This window comes from Apostichopus japonicus, chromosome 6, assembly GCF_037975245.1.
Source record: "Apostichopus japonicus isolate 1M-3 chromosome 6, ASM3797524v1, whole genome shotgun sequence".
Classification (NCBI taxonomy): Eukaryota; Metazoa; Echinodermata; class Holothuroidea; order Aspidochirotida; family Stichopodidae; genus Apostichopus; species Apostichopus japonicus.
Window position 1 is genome coordinate 13,988,967 of NC_092566.1, and position 26,814 is coordinate 14,015,780.

At 35.9% G+C, this 26,814-nt stretch overlaps 1 protein-coding gene across 1 annotated transcript; it reads right to left on the reverse strand.

Annotated features, from left to right (window-relative positions):
* Positions 1 to 1,577: 1,577 nt before the first annotated feature.
* Positions 1,578 to 23,730, reverse strand: LOC139969049 (substance-P receptor-like). The gene is made up of 6 exons (XM_071973786.1): positions 23,534 to 23,730; positions 11,557 to 12,420; positions 10,596 to 10,816; positions 8,509 to 8,700; positions 4,889 to 4,978; positions 1,578 to 3,846 (listed from the first exon to the last, which is right to left on the reverse strand). Exons 2-6 carry the CDS (start codon positions 11,903 to 11,905, stop codon positions 3,616 to 3,618), a joined length of 1,083 nt encoding a protein of 360 aa, XP_071829887.1. The 5' UTR covers positions 11,906 to 12,420; positions 23,534 to 23,730; the 3' UTR covers positions 1,578 to 3,615.
* Between the last annotated feature and the right edge of the window lie 3,084 nt (positions 23,731 to 26,814).

Here is a 26,814-nt window from a genome sequence, read left to right on the forward strand (position 1 = left end):
ATTTAAATGAACTAATGTAGTTAACAATGTTCATTATGTGCAAAAGAACAACCCTCGCCCCAATTATTTTATACATGAATTTAGTTGGCAATCGTCTGATAGTGTTAAAGAAAATCAACCTGATTTAAACGGGCAAGACAACCAAGAATCATACAGTAGAAAAGAGTATTGGTAGGACATTTCTACAAGAAGGTGCTGCATGGCTGACTTCCCTAGCCTTTCTACACCCTTCCCCACGCGCACCAACACAACCACTTTCGTAGCTCGAAATTACATATTCTTCTGTTAAATTGTACCTATGTAAAAGAATATTAACATTTGTATATGATATGTTAGATATTGCTCCATATATATTATCGTATATAGTATTATCTCCATATGACCAATACGTTGATATGTTTCTCGATCTTTTTGTAGCTCCTGGTAACTTACCTTTGAATGGTTTTGAATAATTATACATTACAACCGATATACGCAGCCTGACAGAATAAAAAGAAAGCCACTATTTACGAGACTGAACAATCTGTAGAGTATACGGCGATAGGGTAATCTTGCCTTATAAGGTATTGAGGGTGCAAATACCAAATCAACTCAAGTTGTGGACCAGTTTGTTTTACGCGGGCCGGGGTGAAAACTTTCGCGGGCCTAACTTGGCCAGCAGACTGCCTATTGAGAAACTTTGGCATAGGGGTGGATTTAAACTTCGGGACTATTAATGAAAAATTCTGAGCATATATGCTGGAGACATGTAAGATAAATCCTATAGGGGTTTCCCCGATTCTGGAATCAACCGTTTCGTGTTGATTTAGAACTATGGTTTCTACAAGAATCATCAATGTGTGTGTATCACGTGTTGTGATTAATTTTATTTAAATACAGTTGACTAAACATTACAAGAACAACATATTGTAAGTTCAATATCAGGCCGATTTCATTTTCTCAACACTTTCTTCAACATCAACTTTATACTCTATATAGTATTAAAATATTTAAAAGTTACTATGCACACATATATTAACTTTTGAATACTTACATGCAAAATAAATAAATAAGAAAAATGACATTTTATATATATATATATATATATATAAACTTTCAATTCATAGAGTAAACGTACATTATTTGATAACTTTTTTCTCCTCGACATAATAACTAATATCGGGGAATAAACAACAGCAATATTATCTTACATCACGACCGTTAGAACGTATCAATCTAACAGTTTATAATATAATACAAGATATATGTGATCAAATTTGGTCGTGCTAAAAATGGAGCAAAAACGAGCACAAACATGCATTTACAAACCATTGATATAACGGTAATCATACAGAGGATATCATAATAAAGGCAAAAATATGACATGTCATGGTTCAACAAAACGAAGAAAAGGTAAGAAAAGAGGCCCCCCCCCCCAAAAAAAAAAAAAAAAAATGTTCGTTTAACTTCATATACGCACACCATATTACTGCTACTTATTAAGAGGATATCTGTAGGCAAAATATATAATATGTCATGGTCCAACAAAACCGCAAAGAAAAGAAGACAAACAGAAGGGGTAAAAAATAATTAAAAGAAAAAACACGTCATGGCTCCACAGCTATTCCATAGTTATCGACCATTAGAATATCTTAAACTTCTCTTGGAATGCTTCTTTAAGGCTAAGTCAATGATGATATAGATTAATCAGTCCAACTGGAATCATAAATGAGAATGTTAATCCAACATTTTACCCCCCCCACCCCACCCCCCAAACTTTCATTTAACTCCATTTACAACCAGTGGCGGAGCGTCCATACAGTCAGGGGGGGCGGATGCCCCCCTGACGGACTCAATTGGACTGCTGGCGCCCTTTTCAGCTCTTTACCACTTTTTACTTATGATAAATTATTGACTTTTTATTGCGCTCTCATCTACTTATTGACATTTGTCACATTTTGTTCGTGTAATTTGGCGATGACACCTATTTAATCTTCGTTTATCTGCAAATTAGCCAGGCCCGGAAAGGGTCATTTCCGGCGATCTAGGGAGTATCTTTATTCAAAAAATTTCTGTACGCTACGCGCCTACCAGTGGTGGCGCTCCGCTTAGATAGTGTCGAAAGCGCCCCTGCAGACCGTTCTTGCCCCTCCTGACCAATACCCCTAGCTCCGCCACTGTTTACAACCAACACCATGGATTACATAAAACACCATTTTCTTGTATTGCACTGTAAACATGCCTAACTGTGTTGCTATGAAGTTTTGTTTGCTTCTGCAGGAACTGACCTAATGGTCTGATGTGTACTAGACTAAGTAGTCCAGCCACTTTGATTGATGTTTCACTGATGTTAAAAGGGTTATCAGAAATACAAATGAAAGTTGTATAAAACACAACGCGGACTGGTACATTATCAGTATTTAAACTTACAGGCATCCCTCTATTTGTTTTCTGTACTTTTCTCCAGTTACTTATAATATAGCCTTTACCAAACCGACCAAATATGCTCAAATAAGAATGTAATTAATAAAACCAAGACACTACGAAATGGTTTCATCGAAAATGGTCCTTTTAACAATAAATTATTGTAGTGTCTAAAATCCGGCCCATTTGCACATTTAAATTTTACTGATAGCCTACATGCAAAAAAGAAGTAAAAAACAAAGAAAATGACATCTTTGAAGTTTTCGACTAAAATATGTTCAACATTTTTGGAAATCCATCCTCAACCAAGTAAACTATATTGTTATGATAATTCAAATAAGAAACGTACAAGGAAATGCCGAGAAATCAATCTAACATTTTTTTTTAAGAAACAAGGTCAACCAGAATGCATGTTGTAAGACACAGTCTTATACAGTCAACCTTATATCTGTAAAGTAAATGAGCGCAACAAGGCTACATTTCATAATTAAAGGGATAGTCCGTTGGCAGACAATCTAACATTTAAGCTTCAAGAGAAAATATTCCACACTGTTAGTTGCAATCCTCATTTAAAAATCTTGTTCCTTACTCGGTTGATTGATGTAACATATATACTGGCTAAACCCTGGGTTCTTTCAAGAAGTGGATCGGAGTTGGTGGTCTGTGATGAAAAATTCATCAAAAGCTTTATTTCATTTCATAATTCTTCTTGTTCATTTATCCTTAACCTGTGATAGAATTGGAATATTTGCTAAGCTGTCTATGTTCTCTGTATTTAGAATTTTATCCAAAAAATATATAAAAATTCTGTAATTAAATATGTGAGTTAAGTACTATAACAATAAAACGCTTTGAATATCCTTGATGACATCACTCACTTTCTGTTGCCCAGATGCATTAACAAAATATCAACAACCTTGAAAAAAAAAGTCTTCGCCGTACAAAATGCTATGAGGTTGTGATTTTGACCTAAAGATACAGAAAATTTTTATCATATTTGTTAAGCAATCACACTTTAGCCACCAGATTATCCCTCTAAGGACATGTATGGTTGATAAACTTTAGGTTATATCTTCGGGTGACCGTTTCAATATGTATTAATACGTTCCCATGATAGAACACTCAAAACACAATGTCTTATTCTGTATATTTACATCACACACTAGACTAGTCAGTTTCAATCCGAGGACACTATATACGCATGCGTGTAATTTAAATAACTGTTGTTTCCATAATCGTGCCGTCGGATGGAGCGCAGCTTTGTGAAGATTTGAATGATTTAAAGTCAATGTTCTTTTTTCGTCTGAACATCTTTCCTTGGAAAGTGTCACGAAACCCCCGGCGAAAGTTTTCATTGAAACCACAATAAATAAAAGGGTTCATGGCACTGTTAGCATAACCCAACCACAATATTCCAAACTCTACTGTTGAATTTTCCTCTTTCTGAAAAAAAGTAAAGAAAAACGAAAAAGAAGGTAAAAAGAATTGACAGAAAGCTGTTTTCGAAGTTAACAGAGGCAATAGATAGTGCAATTTGTAATAGTATTGACTGAAGCGGGCACGATGGAAAATAAACCACAATGACAAAATCAAATCTTAAAAAAAAAAAATTAACAACGTTTGAAAACGTGATTGGGAATATGAAAGAATAGGAACTCCCTTGCTTTTTCACCTTGTTTTTTAATGTAATTGCCTACTCATGTTTTTACGTTGTTGATTTACTTATTTACTTACTTTAAAAAATGTATTCGAGTCGACGTTCCCTTGAAATACCTTCCCTGCCCTAGTTTACTGGTTGGTAGCATACACAGTCAGGCAGCATACAAAGTAATGTGGCTTCTGCCTGGCACCCATGCACAACAAGGAAATAGCTACACCGCCAACTAACACCAAGGGCTGAAACACCCAGTTAGTAGAACACAGGAAATCCCGTTCTAGCCAAAATTTCCATTGCTTTTTTTCAAAACACCCGATACACATAGAGAACACGGGAACTACTATAAATCTTAAAGTTTTGTACCACAGTAAAAACTGGATCGTGCTGTAAATCGGTAGCATGTGCTATTAGGATTACAGTAAGAACTGAGGATATGTGTAATTCTAACAAATCCAGTTCTTTGGGATTTGTTGAAATTACAAATATCCTCAGTTCTTACTGTAAACCTAATAGCACATGCTACCGGTTTATCAGATTTGTCAGCAAAATCCAGTATTTACTGTGGTACAAAATTTTGAGATTTACAGTAGTTACTGTAATCTCTGTGTGAATCGGCTGTTCAAAATCTAAATTGTCTACGTGATGGACATCATGTTCTTTATGGTAAAACATGATCTACTTCAAAGAAAATTCAAGATTTTGGAAACTCAGTTGTTAATCTTTTAAGACCAGCAACTTGAAGTTGTTATAAACTAAATTAAGTTACTCTTGTTAAACATTTGAGAATTGAGGACTGAAAAGTAAAATACTTAAGAAATGATTCCTTACGAGATGAAACATCCTCAAAAGATGATAAAGATGGAACGGTAACCAGCAAAGGGCGAATGTGCTCACTACAACAACCAACATCTTCACCACCTGTGATATTAAATAATAAATAAATACATAAATAAATAAATAAATAAATAAATAAATAAAACGCAATAAACAACCTTAAATATAACAATTACAACCTAATGGCAAAGGAAGTTAATTTTAATATATGCTGATGGTCTTGAAACATTTTTGGAAAATAGCTTAGGGTATATTTTGTGTTGCTTATTAATTAAAATCTTCATGTAAACTTTAGCTGATGAAGAAATCTGTATAGAAGGGTATCTTAATTTTCCTAATTAGCTACAAACTTATTTTGAGGAATAGTTTGGTAAATTGTCGGTCAAAACCAAATATTGTTTGATGGTATCGGCGATAGGTGTGATGGTCAGTGTTTCAGAAGACGCCTGGTACAGTTAGGAAATAATTAGTGCTCTAACTTGGTGGATAAAAATGTAGATGCCAAGGGCGGACCGGGGTACCCAGTGCTATACCGACTCATCGATCCGACCGAGGGCGCTGTGGCTCTGAAACTTGGTTTTCTCGAACCAAACTATAGCGACGAAACCAACATTTTTTGAGAAGATTGGTTGAACAACAGGAAATTGATGCATGCTTTGCCATCTGAAAGTAGCCAACGCCTTCGGCGCCTCGAACTCAGCGTTGTTATCTAAGATGACGGTCCGCAACTTATGGGTTGCGACCCAATGTTAATGTCGCGAAGAATTTTAAAGGGTTGCGATATCGTTTCAGAAATCTCGGGAAAATGTTGACTTTAGTTAGGCTTTACTGACGCTCTCGCAAGAATCTGACAAAGTGAAGTACATACAGCGCAGCCTAAAGTCAAACCTTTTGGCTGCGTCGTGGACCGCTGATCTAAGTGATAATACGTCTCACACAGGTACAGATTAGAGAGGCCTTCAGCCTCTGAAGAGATCACTGGCGTAGCCAGACTTTTCCATCTGGGGGGAGAAAGGGGGGGGGAGAAGGGTCTGATTGGTGGGGCAGACTAAGCTAGTACAAAAGACACACCAAACAGTTTGCATGACAAATTGTGGCAAATCGGGTATTGTGTCAGCAATGTAGGGTACAGATGGTCACTCTACTTAGCTGACGTTTTATGTTATTTCCACATAGGTATTATTAACGATAAAACAGATCACTGAAAAAGTCATCGATAATTCTCTTTAAAAATCTGAATAGACTATGCTCTTTCTGTCAGTATTCAAAGATGATCAGCATGATATCTGACTTGCCTGGGAGTGTAACCACCCCCCCTCCCCCCAGTCAACAAAAGATGTTATCATGCCCCCTTCGGGACCTTCTTTTGCACTGTCTAGAGCTCACTCAAACAGTCTAGCGAAGGTTAATTCGCCTATTCTGATGACTGTCTGCGAACTTATCGACGAATTCGTCCAATTGATCCCCCCGGACAGTTCCCTCTCGATATGTAAAACTCCGAGATCACTAAGGCGACTGTCTGACATTGTGTTCCGCAGATAGGTTTTGATGAGCTTCAATGTTGAGAAGCTGCGCTCGCATCCAGCACTCGATACCGGAATCGCAATGGCAATTTTACAAAGCCGGAACAGCTCTGCAAAGACATCTTTATATTGCTCCAGAAACGATGTCAGCGACAGAAGGTTGGGTGGTGGCGTCTATCCCGTGTTAGCGAACTTGCGCTGGAGGAGTCTCTGTGCTTGCGGAACCTCGTGTTTGAGGTCTTCCATGCTCGCATCGAAAACTTGTCCAAACTGTTCGACGCTTTCCATTGAGAGGAAATCCTTACTCTCTGGATTCAGTGATTGCATCCCTCTCATGATCTGGCAGTTTTCTGTGGAGAAGCGCTTGTTCATTTCCGCGGTGATGGTATCGACGATCGGATAGAACACGTGTATCTTGATGCTCTCCTTCGTAGTTGACGTATCCTCCTCTGCCATTAACCGCTCTGTTACCACGCTGTCACGTAGCCGTGCTGGCAATCGCCTTTGCCGTCTTGGTCGGTGCTCGGTGTCGACAGGAATTTCGCATGAAGTCGCAAGGCCTGACGCTGATTCCCAATACGCATCAAATGCGTCTTCGTCGGACCTCATCTCCCTTAGGCCACTTTTGAAGTTACCCACGATGTCTATTGACTTTACCTAACCCAAGAAACACAGCGCGATTGGTCGCCTAGGCGTAGCAAAACTTGTTGTAAGTTTCAGTCAAAATGCAAATTGCTTCTAAATACTGTAATATTCATTCTGCCATACACGTCACTCACGTGTGAATCATTTCGGAACACAATCTAGGGATCAGGGCAGGGATAACCATGTGAACATAAACTGAACGTAGCCTCCGCTTGTGAGTGCCGCGGAGACCGTTTAATTAAATTGCCAACCCGTTTCCACATTTTACAATACAGAGACAGTGGGGTTTTTGCGCTGCTGCTTGGGTCAAATTCTTTTTCAAGGCAATGTTCCCATGGAAGTGATTTTTATTTTGGCCACCCAATTTCGCAGATAGAGAATTAGGTAAAAGGTAAAGAATAAAAATTGCATAAAAACCATGGTAATATGCACATAGGCCCAACAACATATTTAGTGTGCATTCAAGTTTTTTTTTTTCTCAGTCAATAATTCCATTTGGGAGGGCAAGTTGGGGGGGGCGAGCATTTCAACTGGGGGCTCCCGCCCCCTGCCCCCCCCCCCGCTGGCTACGTCACTGGAAGAGATCCTGTTGAGGTCGAAACGTCCGGCTTTTTAGTGGATAAGCAGTTTTGCTAACAGGTTTGATTTATTTATTTAGATAATAAGTATTTAGGGCCTCCGATATTGTTTCAGTTTCACAATAGTTACGTTACTGCTGCATGCATATTCAGTAATCTGTGTGTAAGGACAACTAGTTGGGACCATTTTTTCTATACTGTAGTGTTAAGTCCCGCTTCAGAGCACTCGTAGTGTCAGTACGAGCAGTATGAATATCATGTTTCTATCAGATCAAGGTTAGGAGCTGTTTGTACTGACAATACCAGTGCTTTTAGAGCATGATATAAGAGTACAGTTTAGAGAGTTAGAGAGATGCTCAAAGCTTCAGCCTCAGTCGGACACACCTTGGTTCAGAAGAATTAACTAAAGAAGTACAAGAGTCCAATAAGAGTTACTTCCATTGCAGAACGTTAAGTTGACAAGCGGTAATAGACAGATTGATCATCCATATAAACAGTGTAATAACTTTTCGAGTTAGGAAGGAAGAAGGATAACGGGGAGAAGAGTAGCTTAGTGAGGACTATGGGGAGGGGAGGGGGTAAGATGGGAGAGCACTGCGATGTTCGTTCATTAACTGCGATACTATATTAGTGTAAAAGGTTCTTTTACTGTTATGATGCAAATGGAATGCAAACTAATTGTCCAATGGCGTGCTAAGCTGATGAAACAGACACTGCGATACCTACGGCATATCAGCATGTGTTGTAGAAAATATATCATGGGCTGTTTTATTCTCTACCCCACAGTTAAAATGTCGGAAGTGAGCCCACGTTCCCCTGCCTGTACTGTCCACTTTCCCGGTGTCATAATTAACATACACATTCTTACCTTTCTCTTCGATTTATCCTGCGCAGTCGTGGTACACTCTAAGCCAGCTCCACGGCTATTTAGAGTCTTCGCGATGAGAACATACGCCACGAACATGATAACTAACGGCACAACATAAGTTAACAGAACCAGGATCAATGTGTAGGCTGTCTGTATGACTTTGTCGTTTACCCGATCTTCTGTGCACCAATGCTGGAAAAGACAATAGAAACAAATAACAATGTGATTAAAATAAAGCCTCGGTAGTTTGGATGCCCCCCCCCCCCAAAAAAAAACAATAGAAACCGAAAACTCGTGAGTTTTGATACTTATATTGATCAGACCAAGATAATACTCTCACTGGAATGGATATTACATATATAGATGGAATAACATACGCAGTGCTATTGTACGGAAGCGTAGAAGAGACATGAAGATAAATGACTTACACACAATACTGCAACAATCTGAAATTCCCCTTTGCACATTTATTATTATTTCTCGTCAATACGTCAACGAATTAAAAATAGCACTTGTTGAACTCTTTTATCTATCTTGATAAAATCTGAAGATGGTATAGATGGATGGTAGCAAGAACGCAAAAGTTTTCAGATCTTTGACGTTTTACAATGGAGTCGTCAATGTGATGTCCCTTCTCCGCTTCCGTTTATAATGTCACGTCGTCATTGAGTATGTGCAATTATAACTTACACGCTGATTATGTCGTGACATGCTTACGTCTTTCTTATTAAACAAATTCAGTCTATGATCGCAACAAAACGGCTGTACAGTTTTCGAACACGTGGTGACCACAATGCACCGAAACTCCTCAACAAAACTAAAATTACTTGAAACTTTGACAAAAGCGTAACTATCAAGTAAGGTAAAGGACGCGATTCAGAGACAAATCTCATTAAATATTGCTATTCCAGGCAGGCGCGTAGCGAGGAATTTGCCAAGGGAGGGCGAACCTGTAGGCAAACTTGCAGATTCACCATAAGTTGGCGCTACCCGTACAAGAACATTTTGGCTGAAATGCCTCCCAGTTCGCTGGAAATGAGACTTCCCAGGCCTTGTAAGTTGCATCTAAGTTTGAAAATATAAGCGATATCATTAAAACATACCAAAAATATATGCTCAAGGGGGGGGGGGGCGGTCGCCCCTTCGCCCCCCCCCCCCTTGGCTACACGCTTTAATTTCCAGGTGTAGAAGTGACGGAGTTCTACTCCGCTGCTATTCCAGACGATTGTGCTACTTTATATGATGCTGGTCGACTCGGCTGGAAACAGTGTCGTATTTTGTCATGATACGACTTTGTCAAGATGTGAAAGATGTTATCAATACTCTAATGGACTGAAGCCTGGGAGCGCATGCAGGTGATAAAACGTCAATGGGCCCACATTTATACACTCATCATCATTAGCATCAATTACATTATGAAAATGAGAACAGAATATTCATTATCAATGTTATTTGCATATACCACATGGGTCTAGAAAACAATATGAAAGGAACAAAGACAAACAAGGGCATAGGAACCGGGGGGGCTGGGGGCGCCATCCCCCAGTGAAAACTATGGGGGGCGGAAGTATAATTCCGCCCCCCTCCCGCTTTGGAAGTCAGAAAACCCCTTTTTCATTTCTCAATAAATGATAACAACATTCGTCATTTTACTCATTTATGCTATTCCCGCTTCCCTCATTGCACGAATTTGATGGCCATCGTACCCGGTAACATGGTGATGACTTGTTTGTGCGATTGTGGATAATCATCAGTAAGGAACTAACTGCCCTTGGTGCTCAGAACATTTTGGCAGAAAAAAATCTCATTTGGAGCACCAAATTGCATCTAAGGCCAGGTGAAAATGCAAAATTATTTACAAAATGGAGTGGGTGTTGAAGTGTGCTATATTGCACCAACCTGCATCTGAGGCCACCTGGAAATGCAAAAAAATTCCAAAGGGGGAGGGGGACACCCCCTCCCCTTAAACTCTCCCCCAGGCCGGCCATTAGTCTTCAGCCCCCCCCCCCCACTCAAAAGTACCTTCCTACGCCACTGAAGACAAAAAACACACACACACAGTGAGCATTACATATACAGGCCCATACCTGAAGTACACCATCCCCTGGCCACACGTGAGATATGTACTTTGATAGAAATATAAGCGGGATGTTCAATCCAATCGCAACAGCCCAAACCAGGAATATAGCGAATATGACGAGAGCACCGCTACTCTTGACTACTCTGGACTGTAAAGGGTACACGATAGCAAAACACCTGTCACCAGCAACTACAGTTAGTGTAAGTATGCTAACTTGGACTGAAACACCTGCGAAGCAAGAACAAACAATAATAAGAAAGACAAAAGACAATTCTAGGTGACCCACTGAGTATTTATATTAAAAATAAACATTTAGTGTTATAAATTCGAAAGTAATGTCAAACGAGCAACTTTTCTTTGTTTACATTATTATGATTTAATAATTTGTAAATAATAATAAAAATGAGAAAAAAATGTTCAACTGATTTTCCCAAGTGATGTCATAGTGCTTTAAATTACGCGGTGTTCAAATGCATTCATAAAAGCTGACACCCAACTTTGATGTAAATGCTCAGGTTCAAGCTCACACAAAGACAAATCGATTAATGTCCCTAACTCAGCTAGCATTCCAAACAGATCCACTTTGCCAATTAATCGAACATTTTATCAACATTAGCTACACTATACACTTGGTATATAACGTTTATCATATCTAGACATCTATATCACTTTAAAATGAAGAAAATATAGTATATGAAGTGTATGAAGTATATATATATATATATATATATATATATATATATGAATATATATATATATATATATTCATATATATATATGTATATATGTATATGTTTATATAAATATATATATTTATATATACATATATATATATATATATATATAATATGTATATATGTATATGTATATATAAATATATATATATAAATATATATATATATATATATATATATATATATATATATATATTAAATAAAATTAATGTCAATAATTTAAGTAGAACTTACCTTGAACAAAACTGCATATTTTACACATGAAAGATCCAAATATCCAGTTATTTGTTAAACTTTGCCATAGCCATAACCATTCGTTGAATACCGCTATGGTGATATCAGCAATAGCCAGGTTTAGTAAGTAGTAATATGTTGTTGTTCGCATGTGTTTATTTACAAGGATGATGATTATCACAGTTCCATTGCCAACAATAGTCAGAAACATGATAGAAGCAAAGGCGATCAATTTTGAGAGCAGTATGAAAAGAGGAATGTCCTTTAAATATATTATGGAATTATTGTGGAGTTGTCCGGAGTAGTTGGTGTACGAGTATGAATAATCTGAACTTTCACTGGAATCCATCTTTATAGAAGTATTTCTTGGAGGATTGACCTCTATAATTTTTTGCTTCTAAACTTTACTATCTTGTGCGAGATTCTTTGCAAGAAATCACTGGCAGTAATTGTTTTTCAATTTCGACTTGTTTTTGTTGTAAAGGTTTGATTCTTCAAAGTGATAACGATCTATCTGCGTTAGTGCTTCCATGTAAATTCCTGACTCAGGTTAATTAAGAAATGTATTAACGTAGACGGTAAACTATATACATATCCACGTGTAATGTTTAAAGTCGCTGCAGCCAAGAATAGATTCTATATTATGATGTGTTAATTTTGTATCAACGTAGTAAACTTTCGGCAAATTAATTGCTTGTAACCCAATGTCAGTTGATTCTGTTCACAGAAAAGTTAAATGGTTGGGCGACAGTTTTACGACATCCATCTGTGAAAACCATCGTTGTATTGCCTCCCCTGTGATAGCATCATCACGGTTAACAACCTTGATGCGGTCCGAATGGAAATGACGTCTTGTTCTGAAAACTAAATGAAGAAATAAATAGGATAAATAAATTTTGATTGTATATCTTTTAATGCACGATAAATATATCTTCTATACCTAGTTTGTAAAACATTTTAAGACCTAAAGCAATCGGAATATATATATATATATAACTATATATAAATATATATATACATATATATTAATGAAAATCGTAATGAGTTGGAAAATCAAGAACAGTGAAAAAACTTCCAGCCTCCACCGGGATTCGAACCCGGGCCTCCCGCTTTGTACGCGGACACCCTAACCACTCACTAGGCTATGGACGCTGATTGTATGTCCAGAGGTTCGAAACCGGTAAGGAAGGTCGTAATTCCACTGTAGGCGTTTTGTCACCTGTATCGAACAATACTATTTCTGTCTTTGGTGACACACACACACACATATATATATATATTTATATATATATATATATATATATATATATATATATATATATATATATATATATATATATATGTCTGTCTGTGTGTGTATGTGTATGTATGTGGTTGAGCCGCTGCACGTTCTTCGTTACAATACTATATACAGGCTATACTATATCTTTGTTAATATACATCTCACTAGACATTTCATCCTTTATGATATTAATCATTTCGACATCATAATAATATGAGAATGGAAAGGCTTCCATGAGTAATAATTCTAAGCTATGACTAAATAAAATGAAAATGTGCCTTGTCGCCGTGGAGTACGGTACTTTCCAAGAGTTTTCAGCGTCTATGATGAGGGATAATTTTGACGCAGAAATATCGATTGCGACGTCTTCATAGATCTTTCAAATAACGTTAGTTGTTGTATACCGACAGTCTGCACCAATCAACGGCCCAACAAATATTCTTAGAAACATATATATTTCACGTCAGTTTGAAGGACTGAATTTATGTTGTTTTTCTTTCTAATTAAAGTGGGATTAAACCGAAGACCTACCGAGAGGGATGTTGAGATTAAAGACATTCCTGACAGCATATGGGCATTTATTAGACAGTAATGATTGAGAAATAAATTCCATATGCAAATTTTTATTGAGGCAGACGACTGGCAGAAGCGAAACTTCATTCCTTCACGCTGTTAGAATTAAGGACCGTCCTGTTGATGTACTTATACACCTTCAATGTACAGTATCCTTATATTGACTAAACGTCTTTTGATTATCAAATGTTTTTATATTCGATGATTCAAAGTATTTGTGAGTTTCTTACAAACAAACAAAATTAATTAAATGAAATAGAGTATGTTTGATATTTATCGTATACTTACCGTACTTGAAGTAAAAGGTTTTTTAAAGATACCCTACAGGTGAGAAATATATTAGAAATCAGCAGAAACGAAAACAGATGCGGATACAATATGATAAACATGAGGGGTGAGGCCCTGGGGTCGTTGAAGCCGACTGACTACCATTTATGGGGATCTGATTCTTACTCTAAAAAAAAAAAAAAATAGGTTTTAGACATGAAATAGTGCATTCATATTTTAGCCTATAAATTAGGTGTATAATTAAGACTTCACACAAGGTTGTGCTAATATCTGCTGTCTTTTTTTGTTGTGGATTGAGAGCAGGGGGATCCAGTCGGGAGTATACCCCTACACCCCCCCCCCTTCCTGATCCGCTCCTAAAGACGACCGAGAAGAGCAAACATACTTCCCTTAAAATTTCTAACTAAAGCTTATTTAAAAGCCATTTCATATTTTTACATTTTTATGGTAGGCTATATCCATATTGAATTTTTTTTTGTGTCTTCACAATATTGTTAAAACTTTCAAAAGGATACATGTATATATAAAATGGAATATACGTAAACGTTAATTATGGAAACCACTCTCAGAGTTCATATAGGAGAGTTTAGTGGATCATGTAGAGGTGAGCATTTATCATTCTTTTCCATAATAAAGACGTGCTTCTTTATCTTTATCATTTATGACAATTTTTTACAAACTATATTAAAGTTACCACAGTACAGGGACGTAACCATCCCCCACCCTCGTCCCTCAGGGGTAAACCAACGTTTGAAAGGTACCCCAAGGAAGCACACAATATACTCTTCAGCATTACCGCAGTAGTTTTACATATAGGTCTGTCAGCCTAGCCTACTTGTAGCATAAAACTGGTGATGCTATATTCCAGTAGATATATATATATATATATATTGTATATATTTTGTGGTCGAAAGGAAATATTTAGTAGATCGGTCTCATGAAGCATTGAAGTAGTTCCTGTTAATCGTTCAAAGAACTTACATATTTAACATCAGCCAATGGATTTCTTCCATGTCAAGAAACATTCATACAGGCCTAACATGCCCGAACTAGCTTTCATTTGAAGGGAGTGAGGGGAGGGGGAGGGGGGGACCGATTTCAAGTTATAGACTGGCACCCTGACAGAGGAGTGTAATTGAGGGATGTCCCAGGGGTCTGGGGAAAGGTCTTAGGGGAGGAGGTGTCCTTCTCAGAACCCTATGAACTTCTCCCTTTGTACACGGGTATGTCTTGTCCTACAACACTACCATTGTAGATGTTACGGATCGAACGCGTCCGTGTGTGTTTACAAGCAGAGACGTTGAGAGCCAAATCTGGTTCAATTACTATAACCGTATACCACCTTTCCCCGCCTCTTCCTTGTATTTTGAAATAATACACTATACGGTACTTTATCCCATGTTTTCCCAGGCTCCTTTATAAATTCACAGTCCCACTAATTCACCAATTGGGTCCCGGGGTTGTAGCTTGCCCTCCCTGACACCCTTCTCGTCAGGCCAGAACAAAAGTAGCTTGTTTGTAATAAGCAGATTGTATATAGTAACGGCAGGGGAGATTGCTCCATAGAGCATTTGTACCGCGGAACATTACAATCCCTTGCACACTGCTTTAAGTCTTCGATATGTTATTCCTACATTGAATTATTAAAATGATATGGTTTCGTATAGTGATTTGAATGATAGTCCTTCTCTGGTTGTGTTTCCAAGTTCAAAGTGTTCACACGGATGACTGGACATGGCGTCAGTGTGTTATATGGTGATCTAATAACTTTATGAGACATTAAAGAACAATGACTAATGACCCATTGTGAATGGTGAATCCATTAAAAGCAGATGTGGCTTGTCTAATGCTGAATTGAAAATACAAGTCCCCATATATATATATACATATATATATATATATATACATATATACATATATATATATATATATATATATATATATAAATATTTAAGATATTAAAACAAAAGTAAAATAGAAAAGTATTTCAAACTTTGATCTCATAGTTAAGATAGGAACTTCAAAGTCAAGAGCTGCTAAATTTGTTGTTATAAAACCGACGAAATATTGCATTCGTGCACATAGGGGAAGCTATTCTGTAGGTTGAATGAATTACATGAGAGCCAGTTCATAACCCGTACTTTGACATCATTTCAACGTAATATTTTCTTGTAAGATTCCTACGCGATGAACTGTTTTGAGAACTGATTAGAACGTACGGTACGGTACATCTGTGATATGTCTTTGTGGTTTAGCCTATCACGGACGCACTTATATGAACATAATTATCAGTTTGAGTTAGCGATGGGAATTCTTTCCATTACCCTCATTAGTTTAGCCTATGGCGTCAGAGGTAAACAGTAATTCTAACCGTTCGAGATAAGTTCATCTCTCTTGCGGCATTAGATGCAGTTGTACTTTCACTATATATATATATATATATATATATATATATATATATATATATATATATATATATTCTTTGCTGGTCTCATTCAAGCTGTTTTAATAAGACTAACCTCGCATTGCATCAACATGGATGATACGTAGACCCCATGCGGTCATACTGTATTATCTTTCATTTGAGGAACACAATATGACAAATGACGTTTTATGTTTATTTGACCAATATTATTCTTAGTTGAAAAGAGGATTAACGTTGTCTGGGATAATCATTATTTCATGATTTAGACGCTGTGGTTTGAGTGGTGACTTCTTCTGTCTAAGTTTATTAACTTCTCATTTGAAGTTTAATGTTTCATCATTATCCTTTAAAGTGCACTGACTTAGTTCATCATCCACATGCTAAAATACTTCTGGTAGAGCGTATTATATGCCCTTAGACAATAACCGCAGTAAAATCGTCTAACCATGCTCTCTTTTAAAGAACCACGATGAATTATATATATATATATATATATATATATATATATATATATATATATATATATATATATATTTATATATATATATATATATATACATATATATATATATATATTTATATATATATATATATATATTTATATATATATATATATATATATATATATATATATATATATATATATATATATATATATATATTGTAACTTAATAGTGCTTATAGATGGATTTCATTTAAAACTTGGCACCTTTTTATCGATATAATTACGGTTCCCTCGATACATGATATTGTTTGGTATTATAGTTTGGTAAGAACGAGGCAAAAATAAGCCATCTGGCAAAATATCCGTATATATCATTGTTATTCAGTTTGAATCTGATTGCAAATATATTCCGTAATTCGATTTCCATTTGTTTTGCATGCAAGTTTGATGTAATGAGGCGAAACGAGCAGATCACTTAGCTAAAACGAAAAAAAAAAGAATAATTCCCAATGAAACTGATGGAAACGGCTATAAAAACCAACCAAATGTATAAACCATGCGTTAATATACTTTTTTCTTCATTTGTAGCATTATTACAAAAGTACATTCAAGCTGATTTCAATAATAATATTTTACAAGTCTTTTTCAAAAATGAGACCTTTTCTGAAAATTTGTGGTATTTCCTTTGCAAAGTTTTCGAAATACAATTGGTATTGACAAAATATATATCAAAAAATCAATCGTAAGCGAATGACTCCGTATGCCTGCATATTCATTACATAAACCAAAACTATGATACTTTCCCTACCTTCAAATTGTTCACCAATTGTGACGCATGAATATTATGAATTCTTCATGAATATTGATAAATCCTCCAACAGTTATGGTCATTGCCGTTTAATGATACGCTTATTAATTTTGGTATTGACAAATTTAAATCAACGAAAAAACAATGAGAGCTGGTATAACGTTTCTACAGCTGCTCCGGTTGTCAAGATAATCAGCTTTAAAATATGCTTTATCTCTGGAATCCACCTTTAATTATTCGATGGCTCCTCAGTTCGCAATTGCTGACTTTTATGATTATCACACCAAATAACTGCATATTTCTTACATGGAATAAACCAAACCAAAACACCCAATAGTATAAATTTGCAGCTTTTCAAGGTATGACACGTTTCCTAAACTGTTTCAAATTTGTCTCGTGACGAAAAATAGAACTATTTGAATATTTGATGATACAAACTGATTGAACGTTTATATCCACTTATCCTGTGTTAAGATTTACTTTGCCAGTGGTTAATCGATGTTACGGGTGATGTCCTATCAAAATAGGATTAGCAGACAAGTGTTCCAAAAGTAACTTTGACTCACGAACCATGGCGAGAATTATTTCAGTTATTGCCTGGTCAGTTTCAACATAGACTGATCTATCATACGGTGCCATAAAACGTCTTTTGCTCAACGACTTGTCCATGTATATTACGAGTTACCCACAGAGTGCACGTGTCAATAGAAATAAACTCTCTTAATCTATGCATTCTGTACAACAAAGTGTGTCAAAATATCAAATTAACGGATACATGATTAGAAATAATTACTTCAGGGTATACCATAAAACTGTGTCATCATCTTTACACGTTAAGACGTTAAGTATCCGTCCATTCGCTTGCCTTACTGGAGCTTATGCTCTCAAACGTTCAGTTCCACAGTCAGGAGCCTCTCAAAAAAAATGTACTTGCTTGCACTTCTTCCCAAATTCAAAAGAGACAAATTAAAGAAAAATTAAACCATCTGGGAATAATACCCCTCTATTTATCATTATTATCCAGTTTTGAGTCTGATTGCAAATATATTCCATAATTCGATTTCCATTTGTTTTGCATGTAAGGATGATGTAATGAGGCGAAACGAGCAGATCATTTAGCTAAAAAAAAAAAGCGAAAGGGAAAAAAATCCCAATAAAACGATTGAAACATTTATAACATACCAGATGGATTATTACCGTGTAACTGCACTTCTTGGTCATTTGTAACAAGTACCGTACATTCGATCAGTCATCAATAATTTAGTTTTTATTGTCAACTGCTTTCTTTATAAAATTTGTGACATTTCCTTTTTAAAGTTTGAGTAATATAATTCATGGTGACAAGATGTATCGAAAGTATTACATCATCACCGTAGTCACTGTATTTTTGGGAATGGGGGGAGGGGGGGAGGGGAGGGGAGGGGCGCAGGTTGGAGTTTTAGCTTTTTCGTTCCTTTATTATCACACAAATATACATTTTGAAGAACGAAGAAACTGTAGCGAAAAATTAATGAATTATTGTCAAGGTTATTTTATCAGAGCTATTAAAGAATTGCCGAAATGGAGCATGTGCTGATTTTTGGAATTCACAATGTAGGGGAAGGGAGGGGGAGGGGGATTAATTAGAAATAGACACAGCCAATGTCATAGTATTACACAATCTTCCACAAAAGAAATCGAGTACAAAATGGAACAATGACAACATTTCAATGTTACCTCTTATAAAACTGTTCATGTTTGCAATATAAATATATCACAATATTTTGGGGCCAGACGTGAAGCCAGTTTACTACGCCGGGGAGACGCAATTTTTCTAGGAGAGGGGATGGGGGTGGGGAGCAGTTAATATGTTAAAAGAAGACCATGAATTGGAAAAATTATACCGACTTAATGTTGAAAGGAACCTCTAAGCATGCCAGTGTTATTAGTCTTGTTGTAGCTATAATAATCAATTGATGGAGCAGCTGGTATTATTTACTTGGTTTATTATCACATATTATCTGTTATTTTAGTGCAGATTGATTTCTTCAGTAAATCACAGGTTAATACTACGTATAGGTCTATTCAATTACACCTGTTCCGTATCTCTGGCTATATATGTTTATGAGTCAACATCCGACGTATAACCACACTATATCTAATTAACATATACCATTTGGATTAAAAATCGATGCTTCTTCATTGGATAGTGAATATTAAGTGTGAGGTGTGTAACGCGTTTTATAACGTTCCATGCGTGTCTGTACTTGCACATTATACCGTGACGAATTATATACTGGTCAAAACTAATTTAAAGGTTGTCCTAATGCCACACTATACAATAGTGTACAAGTTATTTAGTGTTAACTACAATCATACATATATAAGATGATTACAACAGAACATGAAAACAAAAGAAATAGCAAAAAATGTGCCTTTTCCGGGATTAAAACCGAAGTTACTACCGGAATAGCCATGAATATAGGAAACCATTGGTAAAGAGTAATGAATGTACCCAATGAATGTACCTAATTGTTTTCACTGTGTAATTTAATTGTTTTAAGAAAAAAAAAACATGTAAATAATTTTATTGCTAAGGAAATTTAGAACTTGTGTCTTAGTCCACTTGGTACCTTCCGTGGATCCGCCCTATATGTTTGCAATAATTTATTGCATATAGTGAAGTGGTTTCCTAATTGCCGTTTTATTACAGATGTTGCTCTATTATAAATATAGTCCAGAAATCTAGTCCATCAAAAACAAACTTTGCTCTCGACATGAATTATTTGAACAAATCTATGTAAATATAGAAACGATATATTGACCTTTCAGTCTACTATTAGATAAGTCTCATACGTTTGTAACAAGAAATGATTCGTGTACAGGACTCTGGAAGATATGAAAAACCCATCGGTGATATATAAAACGATCTGTATGCATATATGAGACAAGTCTGGCCATCTTTTATTGTCTTAGTGTATGATATCTAATTGCAGTGTAAACCCTTTGTAAAACGAGAGTGTAAAAAGATTTTCTGGTGGCTGAAGTTGATTGCTCAGCAAAACTGCTTTACTATTTCTGAATCTTTAAAACCCAAATACTCAGAGCATTTTGAAGATACGATTTTTTTCTTCAAATTGTATGATAGTTTGTAAATGCATCTGGCAACAGCAGAATGAATGATGTCATCAGGGCACTTCGGTTTTAATATGTCATGTTTTTCTTTCAGTATAATTTGTCCATCATTTATCCACAGGGAAAGAATATATTTACCAGAAAAATACCTTTGATGGAAGTAGAGAGAACTCTGACAGCTAAGCAAACATTCCAAATGTATCAGGTTTCACGGATAAATCAACATGAAGATTATGATATGCTAAGTAGAGCATATATAGAACAATTGCCCAGATGACATCACAGACACCCTACTGCGATCCCCCTTCTGAAGAACACTTGCCCAGATGACGTCATAGACCCACTACTGCGATTCATCTACCTGAGATAGTTGAAAGTTTGGCCATTTAAAATAGGTTACATCCAATCAACCATAACTCGAGTTATAACGGAAAGATATTGAGATAGGGTTTTAACTAGGACTGTGGAATATTTTTCTCTTCAATATAAGTTTCACAATTTGTTTGTCACCAGAAAATCTTTAAAAGTGCACACTCTGAATAAAGCGCAGCCCTGGTGGAAGAAGGTTCCATGGTGGGAAAAGCAATGTGGAGCACAATATATTCGAGGGGCAGTGGGACACGTGAGTTTGATTTCAGAGGATAAACCATGCATTAAGTTAACCACAAACATTTTCCGACACAATTGATCCTCCGTACATTTCGTACCACAAATTCCAGTATTTTAGTGTTTTACAACAAAAGGGCAGCTTTTATGTACCTTTGTTCTTAAGTTTTCCACAACAGGGCACTTTTAAATTACAATTTTATTTTAATTTGACGTTTAAAGAACATTTTTTAAACGAGCACTTGTATACAAAGAAAAAGAGATGTATAATTTATCAATGTATTTGGTGGTTTCAATACCATCCATATACTTTAAAAATGACTGAACTGCATAACCGGACAGAAATGTTCTACAGAGTTGAAAAAGGCAAATAAATACTACCCATTGATTCACCCAAACAAATAGTTCTTGTTTTTGTGGTAATAAGCACTGTACGAGTTTCAATAATTGTTTTAAGCTATACTCAAATTAAAAATTAGCTTAACATATCAATTCTTGGAATTGTTTTCGCTATTAGTTATTTGGATAGGTGACATTTTCGTGCTTACAGATGTTTGCCAAGTACAACTTTGTATGTTTTGCATCGCCATTATACAAACGGTACATGTTCATTAATTTCCTGTGTTTAGCGTTGCAATGAGAATATCACAAACAGTGTATGTACATTCCTGTTTCTAGCGTTGCAAGGAATATCACAGGTTATAAAACGCCAAGGTATGTGCTGAAATGTGCAATTAGAACGAGGAGATTATGTCCTTATACCCTTGTTAAATGACAAACGAACCCTGAGCATTTGAGAGACATATTTTATTAAAGAATATTGGTAATGTATTCATGTTAACATTATCAGGTTAGAACATTATGTCTTTATTTTTGCATTTATCATTAGTTGCAATTTTTAGTTTTGTATAGTATTGTTTGTTACATGCGATTCAAGACATTTATATAGTTATTTATTTCTTGAAAATCTCTTCCCTACTCTCTCCAAGTTGTTCCTCAATACAACTGACAAATCACATGACATAAAAATGCTCTATCATTGAGCCATCTGATCAGGACCCAAACACAAACCAATGACAAAATGAATAATTTTTTGTAAACAAAAATGTTTTATGAGAAAAGTCAATTTTTGGTTGATATTGCAAGATCTTGATGATGCCAGCTGTTACCATTAAAGGAAAGACCAGGTAACACTTGAAAGCATAATCTGTTAAATTAGTTTAGCGAATTAATCGCACCAGCAACAATAAAATTAGATAAAAAAGAAATGCAAAGGAAGTAAAACAATAAACACAATTAAGACAATAAATTTGACAATTAAATACGGGACGTAGTTTTCTGTAGAGGTGTACGCATGCAGTTAATAAACTCGTCAATAAAGAGAAAACCATATGATATGTGTTTCCAAATTTTGAAAGAATTGTATTCAGATACATGTGAATATAACATGACCGTTTGTCAGAGCAACACAAACTTACAGCCGAGGGCAAAGTTAAAACTCTCATAAGGATTTATTTTATCGTTCAACAACATAATTTTACTAAATGAATTGTAGTGCGTATGTATACGTGTTGCTCTGAGATGATTAGTTTGTAACCCGTTATTTCCTAAATAATTATTTTGGTTTTAATATCAACACAGGTGAACAATATTTCTTTACTTATGACCTCTCTGTTAAGTTGAGTTCGAAAGGCTTCGTGAACTCGTTGCATGGATTTTCCATCTTTTGAAGTTGGTTAAATATCATAAATTGCGTGGGTTTAACCTCTACTCTTCATGAAATTTATGATTTTATTGTTAATAAGTGTAACTGAAGGACCCTTTTTTTTTAACTAAAACTAAATTTGAGTAATTTTCACACATCCATCTCTGAGAAGGTGAGGAGGTGATTTATGAATCTTAAAAGTTATATGAACGTTATAAGAACGTGAGCATCAGTATAAATTGTTACTCCTGTTTTTTTTTAATTTGTAAACTTGACACAATTTATTAAAATATGTCTTCTACATATAAATCGTAACTCATCAATCCATGACGTAAATATGATGATAAAGAAGACATTTGCCAATTTAATGTGCCATTTTAGACGGTTTTACGTGTGTTTTTAAATAATTTTTTCAAATGATCTCGTTTTATGGATTGAATCAGGATGAGATTCAAGGAAAGCTTATAGCAATAAGACGAAGCTGTCATTAGGAATAGCAAGCACTTTCAGTGTAAAGTAAATTAGAGTCGCTGGCTGAATACAATGTTGCTGGTATATATTTTAAGTAATGTGAGTCAAATATCAAATTAATTGGATTTTAAACACAGCTGCTTGAGTTTTATATTGGCTGTTCTCACTTACTTTGAAACTGCAAATTCTACGCTTGAAATTGCATCAACCGTGCATCTTTCCTAGCGAGTAAATCCTCTGAAAAGTAGAATATTTCTTACCTGACGATTGTTGTAGAGTCTTTAGTAATAAACCTTGTTTAAGAGGACCACGTGCACAGAAACTAACAGATCTCGGTAAAGTTGCGATCCAACTTTACGGCTCCGACAAAGACGATTGCTAAAAAATCAATGTTTGAATGCAGTGATCAAAAAGCCTTTTCGCGAGCGAGCGCAGTTTAATGACAAACCGACTTGAAGCGAATTGGACCTACTTTGTTGTTACAGCACACGGAATTATAACAAGCTTGAGCGTAACAAATCTGATTAACCAATCAAAAGACTCGATGTATTTTGTTTCACATGCGTACTAGGTAAGCCAATTGCACGAACGACAACGTGTTTTATATGTGTTTAGACAAATTCTGAGATTTAAAAGAAGAAAGAGCGAAAGAAAACGAAAGAGAGGGAGATGGAGCCCTGCTTGACAGGTATTCATGTATAAGCGATTGAAAGGTAATCGGGAACATTGGGATGCAAGGAGTATGGGGTCTAAAGGAAGCGATGAATACTGATAAAGAAACAACAAAATGGAAACTAATCGGCAACATTTAAAAATGAACCCATAAAATATACTTCCAAACATGAAAGGCAAGGAGAAAAAAGGGCATAAATGAGAGCTTGAAATATTTCATAGCCTACCGAAGCATAGGCTGTTATCTTGATAAACATTTACGATGTACTTTCAAAAGAACACGGTGCAGGGAGGGAAATACGGAATACATGGGTATGCTTGCACATCTATTTCAAGGATATATATATATATATATATATAAACGTACTCTCAAGTGATCCGTTAATTGTCATGTACTAATGACCTGTATGTCTTATCCTGTGGTCAAATCTTGACCGAAGATATGAAGTCTCCGAAAAAACCAGCTACTTCCGCGCGCATCGCCGTCTACTATAGAAGTTAATGAGCGTCCCTTAATGTCTCAAAGATTATGATTGCAAAGACAAAAATGTGATTTTCGATTCAAGTACTAGTTTGCAAGTGTGAAGGATAAACAGAATAAAAGTGTTACTTTTAGTTTAATTTTGACATTACATCACTTTTATACAAATGAAGGGACATCCGATGTGAAAAGAAACACTAAAATAGCTTGAAGATTTCAAATACCACCCGATGCTATTAGCACCTGTTTACTTTTAGTGTGCAGAGAACCCTTTGAAAAAAGTACTCTATGTTTTTATTTCTGACGGGGAAGGGTAACGGCTTTTTTACACACTACATAAGACGGTGGTGATGATATATTCCATCATAACCTTAGTCGCGGGGAGCCGAGTTCAGTTTCTTGAACGTACTTAAAATCATGGCCGTCAAAGTCCTAAATTGGCAATATATAGTCTGAACGTTAAAAACGTTATGAACCTAACCGTCAAAACTTGTACAGAAATTACATGGAGATAAAAGATATATACCTGCAATAATATAGCCGTAAGCACCCAGGTGATGAACTCAGCCTACCCCTCCCCGCCCCGCGTTCCGGGAAATTATTCAACTCCGATTCTTTGATCTTATCCAAACTACCGTTCGTGTGCTTGACCACAGGAGGCCTATGCTTTTCGCAGGAACATACTAGTTCCATGTTTTATTGAAGAGTATTGATTGTGCTTTCTTACAGGCCTTCTATGGGGTCAGTCTGAAGACTGCAATTGTCTAGGGTTATATATATACTGTCCACAGAGAAATATTCATATGCAGTTAACATTGGTATTGGATGATTTAAGTTTAAAATGCACCTTATCTAATTATGAATTAATCTTCACCGAGCTAGTCGAACATCTACTCATTTGATATATGGTGAATCTAATATATTGAACTATCATGAAACATTTCCTGTGATATGCCAAAACAACACACTTCCTTTCAGTTCGCCGGAATACCAATGGATGCCATCAAGTTAAACATGTGTAACTCTTTTCGTTTTTCATTTGGTTTCGTTTTATTTCTTTGTTTCACAAGATTAAAGATACAGACTATTTGTGAAAAGGAAGTATGCTGTACGAAGACTTGGAGCAGGTTCACAAACGTAAAACCCTCCGATGTATGACTGTAAGACAGAAACAAGGGAACAACAAACTATGTTACGACTGACAAAGCTTAACGCAAATCAAGATAGCCAAAAGGCAATGCTATAACTTACATTAATTCATAATAAACTTAAATGTTTAACTTACTTCGAGAAATAGTTGTGTTAACAATCCATCGTGTTGTGTTTAACCTTTGTCTTTAAGGAGAGGGAGATAGAGAGAGAGAGAGATAGCGGACCGCTGGTACATGAATAAAGCTAACAAGACAATTTCAGATATTAATTTAGCGAAAATTAAGTAATTAGTTAACAGATCAACTTTATAGGGAAGATTTCGAACAATTTTTCATAGTCCATCTAGTTCGATTTTTTAAAATTTCGAATGCACAAATAAGATTGTAATATTTGTTTGATTCTCAAGAACATTTTGTCTTCATTTAATGCTTGTTTCGCGAGCCATGATCTTTTCAGCCCTTGCTTTGTTTGTTTGGTGAGCCTTTAAGTCACACCCATCTATACCTAGAAGTCATTGCCACTGATTTCAGAGAAAAACAAGCTAGAAGAAGAAGAAGAGGAAAATGGGCCTCATTAGTCTTTGATATGTCGACTCGTTAAACTTGTCTATAATAATATAGAAGGTCTCAATAGCGTTAACAACTAGAGGTTTTCAGTGTGTAAATGCACTGTTTGCTGTGAAGCGACATACAATCAATACCACAGTGTGATTTGTCAACGTTGTGAGATCGATCAGCCCAACTTCCTTTCTGCCTTCGCTTTTTTCTTTTCTTCTTTTTAAGTATCCTTTCGTTGCTATGCAAGAAGCACCTGGGACAGTCGTACTGCTGTTGCTTACATTATACAGTATCTGGTACAGGCTAACCTTTCATATGATATATATATATATATATAAAAACCTATACAGTTTCTCAAAAATATCATCAACGGAGGCAAAAGCTCAAACAAGATAGAGTTAAAGGCCAACAAACACTCTGGCGTGACAAAAGGTGTGTTCTAGAAATAGAATGAAATATTAATTGATTTTAAAACAAAATTTAAATCCAGATGAACCAACAACGTTTCTCCGGAAATCGATGGCATATCGGCCTAGAACTGTCTGTTGGGGCACGAAACGGGAGAAAAATATCTGGGCTGATAAGATAAAGGGATGCTTGTATATCGAACCGAACAAGGATCTTGTTAAGCTTACAAGAAATTAAATCTGTCGAATTATCACTTAGCTACATTAAGCAG